The sequence below is a fragment of the Balearica regulorum genome, chromosome 9 (genome assembly GCF_011004875.1).
Source record: "Balearica regulorum gibbericeps isolate bBalReg1 chromosome 9, bBalReg1.pri, whole genome shotgun sequence".
NCBI lineage: Eukaryota > Metazoa > Chordata > Aves > Gruiformes > Gruidae > Balearica > Balearica regulorum.
The window spans coordinates 23,797,413-23,809,235 of NC_046192.1; the positions used below are offsets into that span (position 1 = coordinate 23,797,413).

Below are 11,823 nucleotides of genomic sequence, written 5' to 3' on the forward strand. Positions count from 1 at the left end.
CTAGGTGAGCTGAGGGGAAGGGTGCTGCGGCAGAGGTTGGCACGAACCGGGTGGCTTTGAGCCTGCTGCCTGCAGGAATGTTACTGTCCCAGTGACTGGTCTTCATGACGGAGTCTGCTGATGCTTCCTCCTAAACTCAGCTGTGCAATCACCCAAAGCAAATTCAAACCCCAATGATAAGAATACCTTGGAATAATTAAAATTGCTGTTACACAGGTATTTTCATGTCCAGGACTGAATCTGTGTATCTTGTCTATACCCTGTATACCCTTTCCAGGCACTTAGAAAGGCTTAGTTCTAGCATAGCAATGGAATTAACTCAAATTGCTGAGTCTAGGGTATATTTCTTTATATTCTGCAGGTAATTCCGCACTCTCTCAATGAATTCTGTTTAAATTTTCTGTATGAATTTTGTTTAATGGAAGCAGAAGTCAGCTATGTGTGGAAGCTGTAACTTTTCCTTGTAGTTTCTCAGCAGCCCACAGGAACACACTATAAGACAGGCAGTGCACTCTGAGTCTCTGACAGATTTCAGTGATTACACTGGGCTTTAATGAAAAATTAAATTTACCTGTTAACTGTACTGGTACTTTTGTCAATGAATTGCACTTGAAAGTAATTGCACTAACATGTAGTTGCATTTTTTTAATGCCTTTTGGATACCACACTTCCTCATGCTGCATTTGTGGCTTATTTCATTCAGCCCCAGTCATACAGAAGCTTCAGGCTGTAGCTATCTTCTCAAACACTTTGCAGCTAGAGGTTTCTGTATTATTAAAAACATGTTATGTCCTGGACTTAGTTTTTCTGGAAAGCGATCATCTGGAAGTCAGCCTGAGATCCAGCTGTGTCACATGGATTATCCCTGCTTTCTGAAACGATCTGTTCCACTGCTTTTGAAGTTTCTGGGTCCTGAGAGCAGGGACTATCCAGCGTATCACCACTGCTGTTGCAGTGCAGAGGGGAGGCCATGTCGGAGGGCTGATCTGAGGGTTTGCCTGGAGCAGGTGGCAGGGGCACAGACAAAGGAAGATTCATCATGTAGAACACATTGCCCAGACGTCGAGACACCTTTAAAGGCAAAAGCACATTTGCAGCAATTGCTTCTTGAGATAGTGTTAAAGCTATTAAACATCAAGGCTGAGTGTTGTGTAGCAATGCCGGGGATGTCCAGGAGATCGCAACCATCTCAAAGGGTTATTAGTGGTTAGCAAAAGTGAAAAAAAAAATCTCATCCATTTTCCCTCTCTCATATTTTTCTAGTCCAAGGTTCTTGTGGAGGGAGCTTGGCAGTACTCAGCTTGGGAAACTGCCCAGTGTGCTGGGCCTGACAGCAGGCTCCTCTTGCTCACTATGTGCTGTAGCACCCATGTAACACAGGGGAGGCAAAATGCCAGCCAGGAGTGGGGAAGGTGATTTTAATGAGAAAAGAGTGACAGACAGCAAGGGGTTAAAGAAAAGAACCAGGCAACAATAGGAACACACAGAGAGTTGGTACTACTAGATGAAATTAAGAGCAGAAAACTTTAAACATAGAAGGACAGCCTGTCTGTGAAACATGTAATATTATATTCCCAGAAAGGCTGTAGAAACCTCTACTTGGTATGTTATGTTTTAAAAGCCAGGTTGGAGCAAAAGGAGGTATGTATCAGAGCAGTTCTTACCAGCTTGGAAGGGAAAAGAGGGGTGAAACTGAATGAGTTAGTCAAACACATCTTTACCATTTCCAACTTCAGCCTAGTCCCCAGTGTTGTTGATCCTGACTCCACTTTAAGTGTCTCTCGTTCTGTCAGTCCCAACCTCCCGTTGGTGTCTCCCTGCATGCTGTTGTAACACGCAGAGAAGCAAAAGCAAACTATGCTGGAGTAATTTCTTTTCTCCTAATATTATGGTAGTTACCTTATCAGTGAGAAAAACATATTTTAGTTTGGAAAAAAATCATCCTGTTAGCTTCTGACTCTTTCACACCTCTGTGACTTGCAATTTTGGCATAAATTTAATGAGCATACCTGAGAGCGGATTTTTAATGCTGGTCCAAGTTTTAATCCCATTGTATCCAGGAGATGTTCCTCTGTTAGCAGTGGGAGGGTTTCTCCATCAATAGCATGGTCTTTAAATATCTTATGAAACAATAAAACACATCATGGTGTGCTAAAACAGACTTCACTGATTATTTTTTGTGCTTAATCCTGAGGCATATACAATAAAAGGAGGAAATAATAATTTTAGTGTTTTATCTTCATGTTTATCTCTTACCTGCAGCGTGAAGTCTCTTGTTTAGGTGTGGGGATATCAGCACATTTGCATGTAGCTTATCCACTTGTTCTTGGCAAGTGGGAACTTTGTAATGTTTCATCGTTACTTAGTTCTTGAGGTTTTTTAGGAAGTGAGCTGGTATCAGTGAAAGAATAGTGTTCATCTTACTAAGGCTTTACCAGGAATGTACAGGATTTCAAACTCTTTGCTTGCATTTCTAATGATATTGGATATTAGGAAACATTTCTTCACCGAAAGGGTTGTTGAGCATTGGAAGAGGCTGCTTTTCATTTTTTAAATGGAATGATGCCTATAAGAGCTCAGGGGTGGTACATGGGTTATACCAATAGTCAAGAATACAAAATTGCTTTAACCTGCATAAAAATTGTGCAGGGCATGTGGAATGAAAAAACTAAGATACTTTTCTCATACTCTTGTTTTGTTGCTGATCCTGTTGGTATGTGTCATGACCAATGACTCCGGATTGCAGCAGAAGTGCATGTAACCTCTCAGAGCATGAGAGGTTATGTTGAAGCACAATGAAAACTACCATTATGTTTGTAACTTTGTGACAACCAGTTAACCTCTAACATTTACATTTGTTTGATGAACTTTAAATCTAGATGGCCCTAAAGACCTGAAAATATAATGAATGTTTTTAATCACCTGGGCATAATCTGAACAGCCTGGGAGGCTAACGATGAAGTTGTATACATCATCAACAGTCCATTTGCGAATGTCTTCAATGGAAGAAATGTCTTCTCCATTCAGGATCAGGCCATGTGCTCCTTTGAGGAGGAAACACAAATGTTATGTTTGTAGAACTTTGCTGACAAATCAATAGAACAGGATTGTTAACATGAGAATTTTTACACTTCTCCAGAACCTAATATATTATCAGCAGTGTGTAGCCACAGACAGATGCAGGAGTCCTAGACACCAAAATAACCAGATAGTCAGTAGTAGCTGATTCTGGAGGGTTTTCTTTTGGTGGCTTCTTTTGTCGGTTGCTGGTGCTGTACGTACCAGTCACTACACATAGAAATCATACTGTGATATTTTCTCTAATGAGTATGCTATCCAAAGCTTTTGATTCTTTATACTTTGCTGTTATTTTAACTTGACTAATATTTTGATAGAATAGAACCAAGCCTTTGCTACCCCATGGTGCCTACTGTGAGTTAGAAGGACATATAGAAAATTTATGAGCAGAAGAGGCTAGCTCACAATTTCATTCAGCAATTTTGTTTATTTTAATTGAAATTCCTTTTGCAGACAGGAAATGAATACTTAATGTGCATTATGTATTTTTCAGTGATACAGTATGTCTTTGATTGATAGATGATCTTGGACAAACACCCCAGCCTGTTCTCATTTCTGGTAGTGGGAAGTTTTGCAGGGCTCAACCCCTGGCACTGGTGCATTTAACAAGAGCTGCAAAGCTTTAGAAACAATAATTCTTGCACAGTGCCTGGAGAGGCCTGTGTCTTATGCTCTGTTCTTGGGGAGGTCAAGTCTCAGGGATAAGTTTGTTCCTAAATGAAAGCAGCTTCTAAGGGGATTCCTTGTCCTGTTTGACACACACAGGGATTACAATCAGTATATTGCACACTGCTGTGTTTCTCCTTGACCACCAGAAGGAGAGGAGAGAATGTAACATTGAACAGAATGGTGGAGAACCTCAGAGTGTTGCTAACTAGACAGCTTAGGGGTGACAAGTGTGTTGTCCCCACAGACTGATGTAAACACAGGACGACATCCTGCAGTGGTATAGTGCGTGGCACAGAGCATTGAAACAGTTAGGAGGCTGCTTTGTGACTTTTTGCTGTGCAATTGCATTGTCCTGCAAAGTAAAGCACTGCTACCAAAGATGCTGAAACCTCCATTGTGCCTGCAAGCAGCACAGTTTGCAGGTAGGGAAAAACACTCTTTATCTTTGCTGACTTGGATTTACCAAGTTATTGCTATTTGCAGTAACTACATTTACTTGCCAATGACTCTATCATACAAAAAAAATGGCTTAAAATCATGAGCACATCAAAAAAAAAATAATATCAACTATTATATAGTTATTATATAGTTATTATGCTACTGTAACTGTAATCTGGAGACTTGACAAACCTGAAGGTAGCAATGGGTTGCTGGGTACTGGAAATCCATATGGTAACGCTGAGAATGGGATTGCAGAAGGGTACATGTACTTGTCTTCAAAAGCAGCACAGGAGCTATTGGATTCCTTCTCATTTGTGTTGCTGCAGCTGTTGGTTTCAGTAGAAATTTCATGAGTAGCAGAGTTTTTTCTCAAGCCTTGTTCAAACTCTTTACAGTTTTTAGCAACTGTAGATGGCTCAGTCTGGTTTTTGCTTTGTTCATGTTTGTTTGGTGTCTCCATCTCTGCTTCTTTCTTGTCTTCTTTCTCATCATCTGCTGCAGCTGAAGCAGGGTCCGTGGGTTTGTCATCAGCTTGGTTCTTTGTGCCATTGACACCACAGTCTGGAGTTTTGTGGTTTCCAGCTCTTCTCCCTGGTCGACGTCCCCTCTCCCTTTGCAAAGTGCTGACTGGAGGGTATGGGCTGGTTGCCATCAGCATAGTGTTGCCATGAATTTCATCGAGGGTGGTACGATGAACATATAAGTCACTGGGAAGATGGCCTTCCGGTAGTCTGTGCCTGCCACGGAAAGCAATGGGACTTGCTGGCATCCCATGATAAAGGAGAGGTGGTTCCAGGCCCAGTAGTCCTTTCCGATGAGCTTTCTCCATTTCTTTTTGCTGAAAAATAGCACTCATCTCCATTTCCATTCTAAGAGACACAAAGAGCACAAGCAGTTAGGACAGCTCAGTTCCTTCATCACCTCTTTTTTCCAGTGGCAGATTAAAACTCCGTTGAATAGGTAAGAGTACTGCTTTCCTTCTCTCTGCTCTATATTACTTTGTGTGAGAGGTCACAAACTGCAGATGGAATGGCAAACCTGGCTATATATTTAATGTGCTGCCAGATACATATAATAAACTAAAAGGAAAATAAAATGTATCTTCCATGTGATGTCTCTGGATAATATTTCAGACAAAAAGTGTTATTTGTATATTGGCAATCCAGGCATTATTACAGTGATTATGCTCACTTGGGATTTGGAAAATTGTCTCCAGGGTCATAAGAGTCAAAGACTAAAGAAAAGAAGTGATTTACATTACCAATCAGAAAATTATACTGAAAACTGGAAAACAACAGGGATATTGTAAGTGATAAAGAACTAGAATTATATTATCTGTGGAACCTGCATACATTCAGAGTAAGCTAATCTGAATAACTCTCTTGAGTAACTCTCCATCGTGCCTGGCACCTGAGCATGGCTCTGAGATCTCACAAGGTGAGATCCTTGTGGTATGTGTTCAACTCATCTCCTTCCTGGTGGATAAAGCCAATGGTCCAGGGTCTGTGCCAGCTTCCTGCCTCTGGCATAGCGTGTAGGAGGGCTTACCAATGAGATATGGAGAATACAAGGAGTAGTATGGGTCTCCATTGTACCAACCTTTGCTGGCATCAGCTTTCTCTATAGCTCCTAGAGCTCCACCGCTTCAGCTGGAGCAGAGAGTTGGGAGCCAATCTACCAGATACAAACCAGAAATGGTTCAGTCTACCTTCCTTGCTTTGAGGAACTTTCAGTGGGACTTCCACATTCTTCTTTGGAAAAGGGCTTGTGAGGGCAGCCAAGTCTTTAACGTGCACCAAGGTAGCTTTCTTAACACTGCAATGAGGATAACAGGTCGGAGAGAGTCTGACTCCTAGGAGAATTCTCATTAATGTAAAATTGTCAGGGAAACAGTTTGGGCAAAATGTATCCATTCAGATGATTGTTGTGAGGAGGAATTAGTTGATCACTCCATAACATTCAGGGCTATTTCTCTGCCCTCTTTTCATCTTTGCAACAACCTCTGAATCATTCATTTTCTGCTTTCAGAGATCCGACAGAAATGTTTTGTCTATGTACCGTGTCCTTGTACATCTTGCCCAATTGTCATCAATCACACACAGCTCTTGAGGTGGAGATAAACAGCAAAGAGAGTTACATTCCTGACTACTCCTCCAGATAAGACAGACTGCTCCTCTGAGAACCAGCAGACAAGGGATCACCAAGCTTTGGTATGAGGCAGACTCCCTTGGAGAACAAGCTCAGCAGCACAGTTACAGCAAGTGCAGGAGATTGTTTGCCAACACCTGATTTCTATAAAGGGTGGAAAGAACCAGTGCAGCTGTAAAGGTGACGTGTGCTGCAGAAAGCAGTGTGAAGCTAGTGGAAATTACCAGGATGGCAAAAGACTGGGATAAAAGGTTATCTCATGGATTTAGGCTGAGCTCTTTTAGGTTGTGGTTTTCCTGGGTTTGATGGGCTGTGAGGAGAGCCTGAGCAGGAGGGACTTGCTCTGCTGTGGCTGAGGGATGTGTGCTGGCTCTGCTTGCTGCTAGCTATTTTACTTGTCTTTCTCAGGGTTTTTGCCATGTGAAGCTATATGAAATGTATTGTCGATGCACATATTGTGCTTGGAGGAGTTCAGTAATCAAGCTTTCCTGACTGAAGAGCTCAAAACACTTCTGTCATAATTTTTTTGAGATGCCTACTCAGAATTTATCTGTTCTTGCCCTTAGTCTTACTCCATGAGAGGTGCTGCCACTCAGTAGTGTGCTGAAGCCCAGTGCAGGGGTGGTTGAGGTTAGAGTTTCTCTATGGAAATGGTATGGCTGTAAGGGAGGGCACTGGTGGTTACTTAACCAACTACTGATTGCACTAAAACTGGTACAAATAACCGGACTCTCTATAGTCACTCTGACATTCAGACTGCTTGGTTAAACTAAGAAAGCTCCCCACCCTAGTAGAGTGGAGAGGTAGCTAATCATCCCAAGGGCCCAGCTGTAGAGGCTTAAAGTGTTGTGTGTGACAGTACTCAGCTGTGAAGTCTGAATTTCTTTCTGACTTTTTGTAATGTCAGGGTGTTTGGATCCGGAGCTCAAGGGCTGGAACTGAAGTTTGTAGCTTGTTTGTTTCTTTAACCAAGCTGAGTGCCTTGTTTCTTTTTCTTATATCATTTTAAGGCTAAAAGCAGTATAGGGGCAAGCAGAAAGTTCAGTAGCTTCAAACCTTAAGAGATAATCAAGGGCCTTCTGCTTCTCTGGGTGACTTGGAAAAGTATCTCAATCACTATAAATAAAAGCCCTCAAAAATTTTGTGACTTAATAATTTCTAGCTGCCTGTGCTACCCTAATCCTGGCATGAACCTCAGAGCAAAGCTTACTGTTGATTACCTGGCAATATTTTGCTTTTGAACCAGTTCTTGTCTTCTGGCCACAGCTTCCATGGATTCTGGTTGCAGAAAGCTATATCCTTAAAGGGAGGGGAAAAAAAAATTCTTTAAAATTCACTTATTTCCTTAAGCAAATGCACGAACCCCAGAGCAATGCAGAGATGCTTTAAAAAGCTTTGTAAGACTTGAACTATGTGCTTTGCCAGGAAGCTGATATGACTTCAAGATAAATCCAATTTGTGTTCATTGCTTGGGTGGGAATATGTAGTAGAAACATGAAGTCCTACATCAGATGTTTGCAGGATCAGATCTGTAGTTAGGTGTGCTTGTCGTTACCCATAAAGGAAAGAGACAGCAAGGATGGTTATATTTGGTTACTTACACCTTTAACATTCATGTAGCTGCTCATAAAATAATAATAACAAAAAAATGCTTTCTCTCCTGTTCTTTTTCTATTTTGGACTTGGCAGTATTATGTTAACTGTTGGACTTGATGATCTTAAAGCTTTTTTCCAACCTAAATGATTCTATGATTCTAACCAACAGTTAAGCAAAGCAAACCTCCTCCTTTCAGATTGTTTTCAGCCTAGATGCCATGTAATTTTAAATGACATTTCCTCGAGGGAATCTCTCATTTGAGATCCACATTGGGAGAGGAAAAAAAAGCTGAAGCCAGAAATTCCTGTTTGTAGATCTATGTGGCGTTGAGAATTTATTCATTCATCTTAAAGAAGGAATCTTAAGATATGACCTCTTTATATAAAGTGATGTGTAAATTTATGTGTAGCGTAATATGGGTGCCACAGTTGCATTGCCATGCTGTGATATCCAGCCTTCTCCTTAGAGCTGTGCCCTGTAATTTTGAACGTTTATTAAAAGGACTTGTAGTTGCCCCACACGAGTAAAATGGCATGCGATGTCATGATTAAAGAATACAATCAGTAAAGTAGTATTTTAAAATAGCCAATGCTCATACATGAGCAAGAGTTAAAGATAGCAAAAAGTGTTGTTGATTGGACTTGTTTGTTTTAGCTACAGCCTTCTGTTTAGGTGTGAAAATGCTTGGACAATACAAAAGGAAAAGGAAAGAACACAAACATGCAAATTATTTTGAAAACAGTGTGTTTAAAAAAAGCTAAATTGGATGTGTTTAGACTTAAACTGGCACAGTTTAGAATCCCTGGTAGGCAGACTGCCACCTTTTAGTGGGACTGGTTTTCCAAAGAAAATAAACTGTTATTGACACTACCGATAAACCTATGAAAATCTAGCTAGTAAGCGCAGTTTGCTTTCTCATTTACACGCTATCACTTTTCAGGATGCAGACAATGCTTCATTACCTGGGCCTGGGTAAACACGGTTGGACAATATGTTTGGCATGTTTGCGTGCGGTGGGACTGTGGGTCCAAGGTGGGATGCTATGTGGATTTGTCTTGGGTCAGCTGATGCCATCATTTCAGTTGAAGGTAATAGATCTCTGAGAGGAAAAAAATACATACACATACATAAAGGACATTGTTTACTTAAGAATAATCTAAGATCTTTATATACTCAGGTACAGCACATGCACAGTTATTCTTTAACTGCAGTATTATATTAGAGCAAGGGTGCAAAATACCTGTCTACCAGTCGAGGCTCAAACTGGGAGGGAATCGCCTGCATTCTCTGCTGGCCTGCACCCATTAGCTGAGGGTTTACTGCCATCAACTGATTTCTCATTAGCATCTCTTGCCGCTGCCGCAGTTCTGACACAAAGCATATACAGTTCTGTTGTCAATGTAGTAAATTAGAAAGTGGTTCTGTTTGCACTATAGCTTTACCAGAATTTATTTTTTCTCGAGTGACAGCATTTTATTATGAGTTAGCAAATCACACTTTTTTTTTATAGCAGCAGCTAAAAAAGATGATGTTGCCACTGCCACCTTAACCACTTTGTTTAAATAATGTAGATTTATACAATCAAACTGCTGTAAAAATAAACAGGATGGGCACAGTCAAGTGTACAAAAGGACAATTTACAATTAACAGTAATTCATATATCACTATGAAACACAAGAGAATAGCTATGAATGTTAAGTTCTCTGCTTGAGAGAGTTTTAATTTCTAATACAGTTTTATTTTTAGAAAAATATTATTAGCTGGAACCTGCCTTGTCATGAGACAGCAGCTCTAGAAAGAAGAGCCTGCAGTGGTGAGCCAGAACCTTGTAATGCCCAGCTATGGCATTTGTTGCTGAGTTCCTGTGTGACCTTGACTCTTCTCTCAGATGCTTAGCATCTCTTGATCAAATTCTGAATGCTAAGAATCCCCCATGTTAACTTCTAATTACCTTAAGATAAGTGTTTCTCCAGTTACTGCTAAGACAAATTTGAGATACTTTTTAAAGACATTAAACCTGTTGCTGGCTGTTTCTTGTGTGTTGTACAGCTACTGGCAATCCTACAAACAAATGGACAGTTAGGTTTCTTGTTGCTTACCTCCTGCTGCCATGCCACTTGCTAATCGGTATAAGTGCTTTTCTTCTAGTGCTCCTTGTTCCCCCAGGATAGACATTTTTCTCATGTGATCTCGTGGAGTCATGCTGTAAGTAGACAGCAACAACTTTTCTGTTGTAAATAACTGAATCAGCAAGCCCAAAGAAAATAGTAAGACATTCAACAATGGAAAAAACAGCAGGTTATACAAGTTATTTCTCAGATAAGCAGGTAGTCCTTCTGCCAGTCAGAGCTGTACCCTTCAGTGCTTGTGGACTGTATTGGTTACCATGCAGAAACTTTCAGTTTTCAGGACAATGCAAATGTTGCCCTTGTTTATACTGAGTTGTTCAGTGTCCTTGGGTCTTACTATGCAAGGAAAATCAGGATGTTGGGAAATATCAGCTGCTCAGAAGGATGTAATTAAGCCAAAGTCATTTGCCTGCAGCCCCTGGTGTATCACAGCAGCCCTGAGAACAGTGACGTGCTCATGCTCAGGAAGGCGGGTAAATGTAATGCTTGTGTTCTCATCCTAGAGGTGGAGTTACAGCTCCATGAGTTCAGGCAGCATTTGTTATAGATAACAGTGAGGAACACCTTAGAAATGCAAAGAGAGAAGCACAGAGAATCTACCAAAGCCAAAGAGAGCTCAAGTGAATCAAGTCTTTCTGAACCTTTCAATGAAAGCTGGCAAACAGTAACCACTGAGAGACAAGATCTAAGAAACAGAGGACTGGCTGTGCCGCTAAGGGCAGCAGACTCCGCTCCTCTCAGTCTAGTTTGGGATCTGAGTGCCATGGCAGGGAAACCATCACTGACAAATTCCCTGAGAGCAGCTACCTTTTATTTCAGCTGAGAGCTGACAGCTGCTGAGTTCATGTTAATAATCACTCCACAAAGATGTGATCTGCAAAGTGCAAATGGCCAAAACCATCCAAAGCTTTGCATGGTTTGACTTTTTATGGCTTACTTGCCAATTTGCCTCTAGCATGTTGTGATGCTGCTATACATTAAAATGCCAGCCTTCTCTGAGAACTCCTAACTACCTTTTGCTCAGGTCTTTCTCATGTATTTTCACATTTATACCAAACTTGATTACTTTCCAGGCCGAAACATGTTTTTATTTTTATACTATGTTGCCCCTGCTTCTAGCCTTTCAAAGTCAAGGCAAATCACAATGCCTGTGATTCACGGCGTCGGCATGATAAAATCCAACTGTGGGATCAATTGTGCATATATGACCACTGCAAACGCAGTGGTTTTGTACAAGTATCGGTGAGATCAAACACAGCTTGAGGTGTTAGTATTGTCATGAGTACAAGATCGATCCAATTGCCAAGTGGTTTGTTTACCTTCAAACCAGCTACCTAGGATACAGAAATTCCTTAGAAATAGTAAGCAGGAACAACCAAAATTTCCTTTTTCACAGCCAGTCCTTCTCCAAAACAGAACCAAACTTTAAAAACTGTTCATTATCCAAAATCTGATGGAAACTTTAAGGGAAAGCTATGGATCTAATTCACATGCTTCAGAAATTTACCATTTCCTTGGTATGGTGAAGATACTTGGTCTCAGCCTCAAAATGTTTTCCAAAAGGTAGACGTAGACAAGTTAGTAATTTCAGCCATTATTTAGACTGAGAGTAGAGGCTATACTTGGACCACACCACTGGTGTTCCCTCAAAATAAAAAGTTCTTTACATCTGTAAATGTTGTAAATGCTAGATTCTATGTTGGCCAAGATTCAGGGCTTCTGGAAGCAGACAAGCCTGTCAAATCCAAGAAGAGCACCATG

At 40.9% G+C, this 11,823-nt stretch overlaps 1 protein-coding gene across 1 annotated transcript; it reads right to left on the bottom strand.

The window, feature by feature from the left end:
• Positions 1 to 732: 732 nt before the first annotated feature.
• On the bottom strand, positions 733 to 10,135 carry SAMD7 (sterile alpha motif domain containing 7). Its single transcript, XM_010308465.2, has 8 exons — positions 10,033 to 10,135; positions 9,174 to 9,300; positions 8,896 to 9,032; positions 7,557 to 7,635; positions 4,378 to 5,057; positions 2,923 to 3,044; positions 2,010 to 2,120; positions 733 to 1,071 (listed from the first exon to the last, which is right to left on the bottom strand). Exons 1-8 carry the CDS (start codon positions 10,133 to 10,135, stop codon positions 799 to 801), a joined length of 1,632 nt encoding a protein of 543 aa, XP_010306767.1. The 3' UTR covers positions 733 to 798.
• Positions 10,136 to 11,823: the final 1,688 nt, after the last annotated feature.